Here is a 15,436-nt window from a genome sequence, read left to right as displayed (position 1 = left end):
TCAAGACATTATTTCAGGTAAGGGAGAAATCTAAAAGACGATTTGTAAACCGCCGTTGTGTCCTACGCCCACATGAGGATGCAACAAATCAATACACCAATCAGCACAGTGTTGTAGTGATTGTTTAATCGCAAAGAACATGTCTGGCTGTCATCAAATGTGCATAAAATTATAAAGTCAAAAGATTTAGCCAGTTCACATTTTCAAATATTATGTAAAAAAAGCTAAATGTGACAAGAAACGCTAAAACAGACGGTTCCATGTTAATTTAATGTTGTCAAACTTCATAAAACTGGTGGTACTACACTGTCTTTCATTACATAAGTAACTAATGCTTATGCGCGAGATACTGATATGACAGAAAGGCATAGTCAAGACACAACCGCCCAAGACCGGGCATGCACTAGACCAGGGGTTTTCAAATTGGGTTAAAGTGAGCCTCCCCCTAGAGAACTTGAAGACAGCCATGCCATGCCCCCCGAACACCTCCACAACCACTAATTAGGCTATTATTATTATTATTATTATTATTATTATTATTATTATTACTTCTAGGCTACTACAAAACTAAAAAAAATTTCTTTTTACTAAGCTATCAACATGGGCGACTGTGGCTCAGGTGGTAGAGTAGGTCGGCCACTGATCGTAGAATTGGCGGTTCGATTCCTGGCCAACACGATTCCACATGCCGAAGTGTCCTTGGGCAAGACACTGAACCCCAATTTGCTCCCAATGGCAGGCTAGCACCTTGCATGGCAGCTCTGTCGTCATTGGTGTGTGAATGTGTGTGTGAATGGATGAATGAGTTCACAGTTTAAAGTGTCTTATGGTGGGTTTGTGGTGCTGTAGTGCGCTTAAGCACATTACTTGTAATCAGAAGGTTGCTGGTTCGATCCCCACAGCCACCACCATTGCGTCCTTGAGCAAGATCCATACTTTAAAATCCTCTTTCGAACACTCATTTTAAGTGGCATAAGGGCAGCTGTGGCTCAGTTGGTAGAGCGGGTTGTCCACCAATCGCAGGGTTGGCGGTTCGATTCCCGGCCCACATGCCGAAGTGTCCTTGGGAAAGACACTGAAGTTGCTCCCAATGGAAGGCTAGCACCTTGCATGGCAGCTCTGCCGTCATTGGTGTATGAATGTGTGTGTGAATGGATGAATGAGTCACAGTGTAAAGCACTTTGAATATCGCTACGGTTAAAGGCGCTATACAAGTGCAGACCATTTACCATTTTAAATTCAGTTTCGTTTTGATAAAATATAAATTGTGAACACAAACTTTGCAACACATTTTTACCACATTCAAGCAATTGGGAAACTGTTCAAATTAGCCTCCACAGTCAAAAAACTAAACCAAGTATTCTTAATAGCCAAAAGAGCCAACAAAATCAGACATATAACGAAACTCTATTCTCCGATCACTGAACAAATAACTCTCGACACTCAAATAACTAAACTGGAAACATGTTCATTAACTACTAATGTTATCTCAACTGAATAGGAGCTATTTTTGATATTTTAGGCTACTTAAGCCAATTCAACTTTGAAAACATCAACATCAGACATCAAACGACATAAGATGGACAGCGCTGTTTTGTCAGAATCAAATGCGTAAAAATCACTTCCATATAGGCCTACGTTAAGCAAAAAAGAAAACAAATCTGATTGCCAATTTTGCCTCTTAATTTTTCATCATCCCTACATCAGTCCGGCATTTGATGCACACAGGTGATCGATGCGAGGCTGCACGGTAGAAAGGAATAAACGTAAATCGTCCTCCACCTGCAGCCTTGAACGGTAATTCCCTTTTAAGCAGGGTCAAAGTGGAAAACCCGCACTCACATAAGTAAGTGGAGGTGAAGGGGATGAGGACTTTCATAGCCTTTCGAGAGAGGTGGGGAAACTCCATTCTGATCCACTTTGCGACACGCATAACACGTACTTCAACACGCAAGCTAGCAGGACAGATGTGCACAGACGTGAACCGTTATCAGGTATTTTTATCATGACCATACATTACCTAAAACTATCTATGTACGCATGCCAAATAAGAAAAATCCATGTCAAAATGTACCACAGCATATCTTAAATAAAATGAATGACAAATGACAAGCTATGTGGTTTTTCTAGAAAATCGACATTTATTTAAAACAACACTCACTGACACACCAGAATGACTGTTCAATAATATAATCTGAGAACTCCATTGTTAAGCCTTCATAAACATAAATGACTCAGAGGGACAAGAATGTTTAAAAAAAGAGAATAAAAAAAAAGGAAACAAAAGTGTCCAGTAACACTGACATTAACTTAATTGAGATTAAAACGGCAGACTTTAACGCTGTGGAGGCGCGATAGGTCCCAATGCAAGATAAGTCCAATGGAAAAAATGCTTTTAGGATAAATGAGAAACTCGTGATTGTTTTTGTGCAACTGATGAGGTCATCATGCTTAAATAGGCAAAAATGCAAGCGCACGTCATTGCGTTTCAGTGAAACCCCCTGCTTTTGCTCCGGTACACTGATGCGACTCTTGACAGAAAGATCAAGGGACAGCAGTGACAACCAGCGCAGGTCATCTCTCATGTTTTCCATTAAAAACAGGAGAATGTATGTGATGAGACTTTTAATGAATGCTCCTCAAGAAGTGAATAATAACTACTACTATAATAATACTGCTCAGACTCTCAAGCAAACATCCCCATAAGCTTAATTAACATGGCATGTTATTACATGCACACATTTAAAGACTTAAAATATTCAAACAATAATGTACATATGAAATTTACTAATTCCTTTTACACCATCCATATGAACTTGAGCAAACGTGAGCGAACTTTTCTGCCGTTAGTGAGGAGCCAAAAGCGACACCGCATGGCGCTACGCATATTCACAATCGGTTTTGCATACTGCTGCTCCGCGCGGGCTCAGAGTAGCGCTTATTCAAGTATCTCTCCAAAGTTGAATTATTAGCACACTTGTACTTCTGAAAATATTTTTTGGAAAATTACATGACTTTTCAAAAACATTCAGTGTTAACTTGTTTTTCCCAAGGTCTGGAAAACACAATTTCAAAATTTCATGACATTTCCGGGATTTTCATGACCATACGAACCCACGCTGCGCCTTCTCTGGGGCTCTCTGGCACCCTCACCAATTGAAAACCTCTGCACTAGATGGACGCATTTAACTGTTGTGTCCTGTCTAGGACTCAAATGTGCATTTTATGCCCCTTAGCCACTTAAAGGACAGGAATTGTTTTTCTGAAATAGTTTTGCATACCCACGCGTTCCCTCGCAATAGTGTGCGTTCCCTCGCAAAACAGTTTGCGTTCCCTCGCAATAGTATGATTTTATTATAAAAAAATAGCAACCTCAAGATTTTCCATGGTTAATTTATAGTAAAACTATGGTTACTATATGTATACGTATACTTTATTAAAACTATGGTAAAAAAAAAAATGGTTATTTAACAATTTTCATAGTTACTACAATATTACTAAAACAAAAAACAAAAATAAAACAAGGTTAGCCTTGTTTAGTTAAACTTATTTTGTTGTCCACCAATACTTTTAACTATTGAAAGTAATATAGTTAAACTTTATTTATTACCAGTTTAGATTTTCCGGCATTATTGCTATTGTTTTTACTATGATAATCATGTTTAAAATATGTTACTGTAGTAAAACCATGGTAAATTTATAGTGAGGGAATGCAAACTATTACAAGGGAATGCAAAACTATTTCAGAAAAATTCCCGCCCCGTCCACCTTAAAAATGCACTAAATGAGCATCTGAATTGTGGATGTGTACCAAGCACTGTTGTTTACCAAATGCATTTGATAAAACAAGCATCCTCCCCATCAGAACAGACCAGATGTACATGAATCACAAACGAGTATTTCTGCAGACACAATACACACAACTTGCATGAACTCTGATTTTAATAATGACCTATAGTCATCTTTAGAGTGGTTGAAAAAGTGGTTGGTTTGTATACTCAAGAGACAGATTGAATAAAAATGTATGCAGGTGTGCTGGGGATGAGGCGTTTAAAAGGCCAACAGGATGTTCAAAACATATAAAAATAACACTGATAACAAATTAGATCTCTTTTTTTTTTCAAGACTAGGCTAAAGACTAAATGGAGAACTCTCACTTTCAGAGAAAACAAAGAACCCAGTAGTCTCACATGTTTCCTCTAGAGTTTCGAAAGTGATCTCAACAATGCCTCACACTGTGATCAGATATGACCAGGGCTGGACTGGTGATCTGGCATACCGGGCATTTTTCCGGTGGGCTGACGCACTTCGAGGCCAATCAGGGGAGGACTGGCCGTCACGAATGGGCCGTGTTAATCTCAAATGAGCCGCCACGTTATGCAGAATGGACCACAAAATGGCTCCGCAATATGCAGAAAAGGACAGCAACTTTTGTGGTCAGTTGCTATGTAAAATCCCAGGCTGATTTCTCTACCCAGTCCAGCCCCGGATATGACATCAAATGTCAGAGGTTTCAATATGAACTCACAGTTCTCATTAGATTCTTCTAATAACAAATGATCTAAAAGCTTCCTCTAGGACTATTTAAAGACCTTTTGGCTTCGTCCTCCATGAAGCAACAGGCAAGAAAGGGAGCGGACAGACACTGAAAAAGGAAACCTCTGGAAAACTTTGTGTTTTGACTGCTGGATTTCTTTTTTTTTTTCTCTCAAGATCCTCAAACCAGTTATTCTGCTTTAGAAGCAATGAATGAACTATGTTCGCACACACACACACACACACACACACACACACACACACACACACACACACACACACACACACACACACACACACACACACACACACACACACACACACACACACACACACACACACACGGTGAAGCAAGTCATTTCTGTGCCAATATTAACATGCAACAGAATTGCAAAAATAACCGAACACTCATCCCAAACTCACGTCATTGACCGAGCCAATGTTCCCATTCCGTTCGGGATGTTTTGATAGACACAGTGTTTACACTTTAGAGGGAATCAACCTACAAATAGCTTACTTTGTATACGAACTGTCTCTGTATACTAATCTGGGTTACAAGGAAGTATTTTAACATAAAATGTAATTCACACACGTCACCCTTTGGCATGAAACATTCTAGGAACAGGATGTTGAAATATGTTATATGGAACTATATTTACGGAAGGTGGAATCAGGGTCACATGGAAAGATCGTCAGTCCATGCACAAGTGGGCCAAAGAGTATTGTATCCTGATCTAGTAATATAAATCACAAGATTTTCCTGAGTCACACCAGCAGGCGTAGTGTGTTTTTTTTAAGCACTTGCTAAAGTGTAAATATCACACTTGAATTTGCTTTGTGCCTATGACCAAATCACAGCCGTGCTGATTTTCACTACAACAGCACAATCGTGAGCGTGATACTGTGTTAAGTCAATATAGAATAACTGAAGTGTCAATTTGAATGAACATCCTTAAAACTTTGTGTTTTGATAATAAGTTCCTGGAATTTTGTCCCATTCCTCCAGACAGAACCGGTGTAACGGAGTCAGGTTTGTAGGCCTCCTTGCTCACACCTGCTTTTTCAGTTCTGTCCATCGGATTGTGGTCAGGGCTTTGTGATGCCACTCCAATACCGTGACTTTGCTGTCCTTAAGCCATTTTGCCACAACATTAGGAGGTGTGTTTGGGGTCTGTAAAACAGTTAAAGGATGGGCATTGAGGAGGCGAGAACCGGCTTGACGATATAAATCATAGTTTAATGGAAAACTTAAAAGACAACACAAACACACATGACGGACATGTCCGCTAACGATCTCTCTCTCCCGGATGGCCCTCTGCAGTCAGCCTTTAAACCTCACGGAGGCATAATTAGCCTAATACGGGACCGGGTGTGTAGGATCACGACCCGGCACCGCCCTCCGCCCTGCCACATTCCTCCCTCGTTCTCTCAGGCTGGGGAGCTCCCGGCCTGACGTACATCCCCTCTTTCCCTGGGGAGGGCGCCTTCAGCTGACTGCCGGCAGGTCATCCCCATCTACCTGGACGAGGGAGGGACAAGGGAGGGAAACAGAAATGATTAAAATGGGAGGGTACTCCTGTAACAGTGTAGTACCCCCAAAAAACTGTAAAATTTAAAAGAGGATAAAGGCCAACGCAGAGCGACAGTGAGAGAGAGAGAGGAGAGAGAGATGAAAAAAAGAAAAAAAAAAGAAAAAAAAAAAAAAACTTACTCGCCAGTTCTCCGATACAGCGCAGCTTGTTCCTCGGCCACTCCTCCACCCTTTATCGGACGACAGCCGCGCCTCTCCGGGCGGATCTGAGGCAGTCCTCCAGCCCCTGGCGGACGGAACACCCCGCCGCGTTCTCGGGGACTAGAAGGGGTCTCCCCAGCCCCTGGCAGCGGTTCTCTCGCTCCAGGCGGTCGGCAGTGAGCCCCTCCCCGCTCGCGGTCGGCGGTCTTAAACCCCGCCGTGTTTCAGCGGCCGGTAGGCGACTCCTCCGCCCCTCCGCCCTTCCTCCCCTCGTGGTCGGCGGCCATCGTCCTCATTCAGGTGGCTGGGCTCCTCGTCCCCCGGCAGATGGCCACGGCTGCTACGTTGGGGTGGACGGAAGTGGCGAGAACTCTACTACGGCGTATCCCTCCTCCTTCCCGGGCTTCGGCACCAATGTAAAACAGTTAAAGGATGGGCAAGGAGGCGGCGAGAACCGGCTTGACGATATAAATCAGAGTTTAATGGAAAACTTAAAAGACAACACAAACACACATGACGGACATGTCCGCTAACGATCTCTCTCTCCCGGATGGCCCTCTGTAGTCAGCCTTTAAACCTCACGGAGGCATAATTAGCCTAATACGGGACCGGGTGTGTAGGATCACGACCCGGCCCCGCCCTCCGCCCTGCCACAGGGTCATTGTTCGTTTTCGAAAGACCCATTTGCGACAGAGCTTTAACTTCCTGGCTGATGTCTTGATGTTGCTTCAATATATCTACATAATTTTCCTTCCTCATGATGCCATCGATTTTGTGAAGTACACCAGTCTCTCCTGCAGCAAAGCACCCCCACAACATGATGCTTCACTGTTTTGATGGTGTTCTTCGGCTTGCAAGCCTAACCCCTTTTCCTCCAAACATAACGACTTAAGTCATTAAGGCCCAAAAGTTCAATTTGAGTTTCATCAGACAAGAGGACATTTCTCCAGAAAGTAAGATCTTTGTCCCCATGTGCACTTGCAAACTGTAGTCTGGCTTTTTTATGGTGGTTTTGGAGCGGTGGCTGAGAAGGCCTTCAGGTTATGTCGATATAGGACTCGTTTTACTGTGGATCTAGATACTTGTCTACCTGTTTCCTCCAGCATCTTCACATGGTCCTTTGCTGTTGTTCTGGGATTGATTTGCACATTTTGCACCAAACTACGTTCATCTCTAGGAGACAAAATGCGTCTCCTTCCAGCCTAAAATTATGTCAATCACATTGCAGATAAATGCCCCCTTCTCAGCTGAATTTAGCTGTTGGAAGTATTTTAAATGGGCGGTTTAAAAACGATGTTATTTATTATAAATTGCTGAAATATAAATATATTTTTTCCTTTCCAAATGTAGCTAAATGCTGCTCCTGAATAATAAATCAGACATATATAACCTGCAGCAGTCTGGCTGTCTCAGTAACACGCGTTTCATTCATCGATTATATTTCATGCCAGTTGAGATTCAATAATGAATCCCACCATACAATGATTGCAAACAAATTTCCTTTGCATAAATGTCCCAGCTGTATTTATTTATAAATACATTAGCTGTTATCTTACTCGTACCATGCTTTAAAAAAAAAAAAAAAAAAAAAAATCACAATAAATTATTAAATGTGCTAAAATATACTTAACCACACTACATATAATCTAGTTCAAATGTTATAACACATTATCTTTAGCAGCTCTTACTTGTGCATTTCCATTTCAACATTTATCGATATACAGTACTTCTCAGTGAAACAGTGACACAAAATAAAGATTAAAACAAACATTTAATAAAAACAGCCGTTTATCGAGTCTCTCTCCTCCCTCACACATGGAGCATAGCAGTGACTGAAGCACGTAGGGCCCCTGGTACTGGCATCCTTTGACTCTTTTCACCTTTTGTAATTTCCGTTTTGAGCTGATCTGTGGTCAAATGTCTGCTACAGACCTCCGTGTGAGGACAAACTGTGAAATGCGCTTGGATTGGAGTATAAAAACGCTACGTTGTTTTCAAGAACACCAAAAAAAAAATAAATAAACAATAATATTGAGCATTTTTATTTGGACTGTGGCTTTAAATACAGTAGAGAGTCGAGTAACTTGTTCAATAAGAGCTGCTCACGGGTTACTCAGAACTGACATCTTCCTAAACTTCCTCATCAGTAGAGGCTGAAATGGTAGCAAGTGCTGAAGCAACAGTTTAAAAGCCACAGCTTAGGTGAATCTCACGCAGCTTGCCTTGTCGCCCCAAAATCAAAAGAAGAACATATTTAACATATAGAAATGAAGCCTACTCTAAGACCCTTTTGCATAGTGTGCTTAACTGATGAAAATAATTAGGGCTGGGTATCAGATTTACAAATAATACTTTTTTTTGTTTTTCCTGCATAGATAATTACAAGGCGGCCGCCTCCGTCAAATTTCATGCCACCTCCGGCTGTTTACAAAACTCTGGTTGGTGTCTTCATGGTAAACACTAACAAGCGTTGCACTCGGTGGATTGTCATTTGTAACTACAAATCTCTGCAATGATAATAAAATAATTCTGTTGTCGAATAGTCGCTTGATGTCATCTAATGTAACTTGAGATCATATAAAACTATAATGATGACACGTGAGGAGCGCTGCAGCTCGAGTGTCTGATAGAAACACAGATCACAGCTTGGCAATATATCTTTATTTCATCCTTAACCTAAAGTTCATATAGTACGGGAGCTTGTCATGTAAAGAAGCACAAAATCCAAAACTGTCATTTTCTGTGCAGTCAGAGCTGCTTCAACCAGTCGCGGAAGAGACACAATCTGAGCGGGAGTCGAGACCGGGAGAGATTTAAAGTTCTGACGGGTGATGCGCACGCCAACATGGAGACGCTCGTCTCTCACCCCCGCTGTCTGAAGCTTGCAACATCGTCATCATGATGAGATCAATCTTATGTGAAAAATAACACTAAAATGACAACAACAATCAAATGTGTGTGTGTGTGTGTGTGTGTGTGTGTATATTATATATATATATATATATATATATATATACATTTATATACATTTATATGTGTGCGTGTATGTATGTGTGTGTGTGCGTGTGTATATTTATATGTGTCTGTGTGGGCGTGTGTATATTTATACACGTGTGTGCACGCGTGTGTATATATATATATATTTATATTTACACACACACACACACACACACACACACACACATTTGTGTAATGCAAAAAATCTCATCTTGATTACTGTAATATGGGGGGGGGGTCATATTTGTAAAAGTATTAAATTACAATAATTTTACTGTAATGATAAATCACAGTTGATAATAATGAGAAGTACAAATGTCCGGGGGAATTTTGTGGGTGCCAATTTGTCCTGAAAATAATTATGGCTGGGCATCAATACAGATTTCAATACAATTTGCAAACAACAGCAAAATCTCTTTCAACATCAAGGTTTAAATGATCTGAAGCAAAACAGAAACCTTCCAGTTTTATCTCAGTAAACACCTGCTGTTTCTTGACCAATCAATGACACAGTAAGAAGTTTTCAGTTGTGCAAGAGTTTCCAAATCAAGTTGTGAAACCAGAAAGACGTGCGTCGTTCCACCTTTCAGTTTTGTAATGTTTACAGAGATGAGGAGGTAATGCAGCGCATATAATAAATGCAAGTAGTGGCGTGACATCACAGAAACGTTTTTTATAGTATCGAGCGGCCTATAATTTACTGATGCCAATGTTGATCAAACACAAGGTGAAAACAGGAAATAAAGCTCTGCGTTCAAGGAACAAAAAAATTACCCGAAATGCAAACATCTGTTCCTTCAACCCTCCAGAGACATTAAAATCACATACATACAGTGAAATATATTGCGGCACCACCCAAATACTTTTAAAGAAGCTATAAAATGGCTTGAAGAGTACATTTGTACATGCCATGAAAACAAAATGGTTCAAAATATTTGGTCTGTTTTTAACAGAATAAAAGTCTACATTTTAAATGCACATATCTGCTAAAAGTTAATTTTGTCCACATATAGAAATTCACTTGCATTTACCAAAGCTAACAAACTAAATACATCACACAAACATACATTTAACACACCCTATACAGCCTCTACATTTTCATTAAACATCTGTCATGACTCATTTCCATATGTTAGAAACCACACACACACACGACATTTGGCATACAGGGGCACATGAGCAAGGGCTGCAGGGGTGAGGCACGCTTCCAACTTCCTCTTTATAAATCAAACACCCGACCACCTGAATGCAGTGGGCAATCTCGACACACAAACGGTGTCATTCACACCCTAATCTGCGCAAAACATGCGGCTATATTCAAATGAAGACAATCAGAGGTGTCAGATCCACTGACCTGACTCAAATGTTTATGTGTGTGTGTGATTATGCATGTTTGTGTAGTCGAGACACATACCTGTAAGATCTGCTGCTCTAGTTGTGAGTTTGCTTTGCACAGCTCCATGATGTGTCTCAACAGCAGTTTGGTGCTCTCAGTTTTACCTGCCCCGCTCTCACCACTGTGACACAAACAATTACAACAAAACAGTATTGGTTTTTGTTTCTTTCTGTGCAACAGGACAACACACAAACCAACCACTCGGAATGGGACAAATAAATATTTCCCAAAGTTAGACACACAATTTTGTCCATTTTCATGGTCCGCTTCTATCCAAATGATCAAAGTACTGTGTAACTGTAGTTGATATGCAAAAAGGGTCATTCGGTGTAACTCAAACAGAAGTCCTCGAGGCACTAAATGCATATGCATGCTAAATGTATAGTATAGTGTCCAAAATGACAACAACAAGTATTTGGACACTTTCTGGTTGTCAAAACCAGAGTCTGCTGTAAATACCATTAAAGCAGTACAAACAGTACTATTGAATTTGTGGGATAAATATAGTTTATATAACATAATTTCCATGCACCACCTCTTTCTAGGGATACAATATGGCCATTATATCCATCTGCATTCTATAAATAGCGACATTATTAAGATATGACCACATGGGCACACTTTTACGTAAAACTTTTATGGGTGTCTTGTTTTACACCATCATTGTGCGCATTAAAAGCATTCTTTCCCTGTTGCCTGGACGATTATCATCCTCAGTCCATTGGTACAAGAGCAGCGCTCTTATTCATGACTGGCCGTATGGTTACTAAGGGTGATGCCACCATTGTGCCCTACTGAGGGTTAGGGGCCTGTTTAAATAATCAGTAGTCTGTTGGTCAATGAATAAGTAGAGACTTTGCATTTTCTGATGGTCTTTTGGCACCGCTCAGTTCCCCATCAATGCCCATAATGTCAGGATCCATTTCTGAAAAATACATTAAGCCGATATTCTTACGGTAAAGCATCAGTGTAGAGTCTCAGAGGAAGAACTGCATGCAGAGGAAAATCTGAAATCTGAAACCTGATGCAGCTGCGAGTACTGTCAGGTATCAGCAATACTACTGAACGGAGATTACAGAGAGTGAGAAGGCACATTTTGATGTAATGGTCATTCATGGATATTTCATTCATTCCAGGTCTTTTAGGTCAACTCAACCAGAGGTCTCCGACTCGAATACATTTTTTTGACATTTATTTTTACTTGAATAGGATGAGCATAAATGATGATGAAAGCCAAAATACTAAATGCTATGGATCAATATTTACTGAGTAATCCGTTATTTTGTAGAGGAAATGAAAATGACCTATTTTGGAGCAAAACTACAGGTCAAAAATATGACCTTAGAAAGGTGTCAGCTTCATTATTTTATTTTTACACAGAGATAAGTAGGTCTATTACTAAAACCAATTGACTTCAGCACCCCTTGCTCTATTATATGCCAATGGTGTGAGTCCAAACATTGGAAAAAACACTTTTTTGTGTTGTTTTTCCAAAGTTGGAGTGCCTGTAACTCCAGAAGTATTACATATATCTTAATAACCTTTTAGACTCTGGCTCAGAACAAACTTGTCTTTCTGTATTTTCATTTTTAAGTCACTGTGTGGTTAACTCCCAAAGATATGGGGCTTTCAATGTGGCTACGAGTTTAAATGGTAAAATTATACCCATTTTCAATGGCCGAAAACCAACAATGGTGTTGTATGAAGCTAGTTATGTCATAAAAACCGCAAAAAGGTCTAATGTACAAATAATGTTGAAACTAGAAATGAACCTTTAATTTATACGCATAAAAACAACAGTCAAATCTCACTTTTCAAGAGTACAAAAATACACTATTATTAAGAATAAGTGACACATACGGCTCTTGAATTAATGCAATATCCATCTCTAGTTAATTGATCTGACATGAAGACTTTACCTAGACTTTAAAGGAATATTATTGGTTTAATACAAGTTATTATTTGTGGCATAATGTTTATCAATGACCCATTCCTTCGAGGTTTATGTGAGGCACTTACAATGGAAGTGAATGGGGCCAATATTTAGAGTGTTTAAAGCCAGAAGTGTGAAGACTGTAATTTTATAAAAGCACTTTCATTAATTCTTCCGGTAAAACTCATCTATTATTTGAGCTGCAATGTTGTTTAAATCGTAATTTCAGTGTTTACGGCGATAGGTCATCATAGTAACGAAGTTGGATCTAACTTTACACAGAAAAGGTACATTTACATTTATTCATTTGGCAGACGCTTTTATCCAAAGAGGAAAACAGAAGCGAATCATCTTAAAGAGGCAGTGATATGACAAGTGCCATATTACAAAGTTTCACTAGCATCAGAATAGCATTCAAAACAGATTAAAGTGCAACAAGACATTTTTTTTAGTGACCGGTTAAGTGCTAATGGAAAAGATGGGATTTTAGAAGTTTTTTAAAGACAGAAAGCAAGTCAGATTCACGCATGGCAAGCAATCCATTTCACAAGTGAATTTGTCAATTAGTTGGAGATTTATTATGAGGGCTTGTTTAAGGACCCGTCAATGTACACCTGCATCAGACATGCTTGTGTAGCATCTCGGGTGCGTTGCGTCTTAACTTTTTTAGGTCACTGAGACAAGTTAAATATAGTTTAATACATAGAAAAAATCTTAAGATCCCTTAGTTCAAATTTGAACTCCATCAAGTGTTTTGAACGCAAGAACGTAACGCAAGTCTGTGATGTTTTCTTCACTGTATAAACTGTGCGATGCCATAGAGCTGAAGTTTCACTTACTGCCCTCTGGAGTAAACAGGTGGTACTACAAGCTTGCATTTCTCAGGAATCTTCCTTATTATGGTCCGGGGGAAGTGCGATTAATTACGTTAATTTTTTTAACGCGTCAAATCGACAGCCCTAATATATATATATATATATATATATACACAGTGAGGAAAATAAGTATTTGAACACCCTGCTATTTTGCAAGTTCTCCCACTTAGAAATCATGGAGGGGTCTGAAATTGTCATCGTGAGGTGCATGTCCACTGTGAGAGACATAATCTAAAAAAAAAATCCAGAAATCACAATGTATGATTTTTTAACTATTTATTTGTATGATACAGCTGCAAATAAGTATTTGAACACCTGTCTATCAGCTAGAATTCTGACCCTCAAAGACCTGTTAGTCTGCCTTTAAAATGTCCACCTCCACTCCATTTATTATCCTAAATTAGATGCACCTGTTTGAGGTCGTTAGCTGCATAAAGACACCTGTCCACCCCATACAATCAGTAAGAATCCAACTACTAACATGACCAAGACCAAAGAGCTGTCCAAAGACACTAGAGACAAAATTGTACACCTCCACAAGGCTGGAAAGGGCTACGGGAAATTGCCAAGCAGCTTGGTGAAAAAAGGTCCACTGTTGGAGCAATCATTAAAAAATGGAAGAAGCTAAACATGACTGTCAATCTCCCTCGGACTGGGGCTCCATGCAAGATCTCACCTCGTGGGGTCTCAATGATCCTAAGAAAGGTGAGAAATCAGCCCAGAACTACACGGGAGGAGCTGGTCAATGACCTGAAAAGAGCTGGGACCACCGTTTCCAAGGTTACTGTTGGTAATACACGAAGACGTCATGGTTTGAAATCATGCATGGCACGGAAGGTTCCCCTGCTTAAACCAGCACATGTCAAGGCCCGTCTTAAGTTTGCCAATGACCATTTGGATGATCCAGAGGAGTCATGGGAGAAAGTCATGTGGTCAGATGAGACCAAAATAGAACTTTTTGGTCATAATTCCACTAACCGTGTTTGGAGGAAGAAGAATGATGAGTACCATCCCAAGAACACCATCCCTACTGTGAAGCATGGGGTGGTAGCATCATGCTTTGGGGGTGTTTTTCTGCACATGGGACAGGGCTGACTGCACTGTATTAAGGAGAGGATGACCGGGGCCATGTATTGCGAGATTTTGGGGAACAACCTCCTTCCCTCAGTTAGAGCATTGAAGATGGGTCGAGGCTGGGTCTTCCAACATGACAATGACCCGAAGCACACAGCCAGGATAACCAAGGAGTGGCTCTGTAAGAAGCATATCAAGGTTCTGGCGTGGCCTAGCCAGTCTCCAGACCTAAACCCAATAGAGAATCTTTGGAGGGAGCTCAAACTCCGTGTTTCTCAGCGACAGCCCAGAAACCTGACTGATCTAGAGAAGATCTGTGTGGAGGAGTGGGCCAAAATCCCTCCTGCAGTGTGTGCAAACCTGGTGAAAAACTACAGGAAACGTTTAATTGCAAACAAAGGCTACTGTACCAAATATTAACACTGATTTTCTCAGGTGTTCAAATACTTATTTGCAGCTGTATCATACAAATAAATAGTAAAAAAATCATACATTGTGATTTCTGGATTTTTTTTTTAGATTATGTCTCTCACAGTGGACATGCACCTACGATGACAATTTCAGACCCCTTCATGATTTCTAAGTGGGAGAACTTGCAAAATAGCAGGGTGTTCAAATACTTATTTTCCTCACTGTATATATAACTTCATGCACTATTGTATGTGAGTGTGTACATTTTATTTGATATTTCTGTTATTTTTTTACCATGTTAGTCACATTTTAGCTTTTTAAATTTGTAAAAATTTCACATTTTCAATTTATATGATGTCATGAAATTGCATTTATAATAATGATACAAGCCGTTTTCACTTTCTGAAATTCCATACACATTTTTAAACACAAATTTTGGAACCTAATAATTAAAATAGAATTCCAAATGTAACATTTTATTG

General features: G+C 40.0%; 1 protein-coding gene across 1 annotated transcript in view; it reads right to left on the bottom strand.

Moving 5' to 3' along the window:
- LOC127636398 (myosin-IIIb) overlaps nt 1–15,436 on the bottom strand; it is a 55,175-nt gene that overhangs the window by 34,566 nt on the left and 5,173 nt on the right. Inside the window, exon 4 of the mRNA XM_052116849.1 lies at nt 10,680–10,782. Coding sequence (XP_051972809.1) covers nt 10,680–10,782 — 103 coding nt within the window. The remainder of the gene's footprint in view (nt 1–10,679; nt 10,783–15,436) is intronic.

The sequence above is a fragment of the Xyrauchen texanus genome, chromosome 44 (genome assembly GCF_025860055.1).
Source record: "Xyrauchen texanus isolate HMW12.3.18 chromosome 44, RBS_HiC_50CHRs, whole genome shotgun sequence".
Lineage (NCBI taxonomy): Eukaryota > Metazoa > Chordata > Actinopteri > Cypriniformes > Catostomidae > Xyrauchen > Xyrauchen texanus.
The sequence above is the reverse complement of the archived record's forward strand: the minus strand, read 5'-3'. Positions and strand labels throughout refer to the sequence as shown.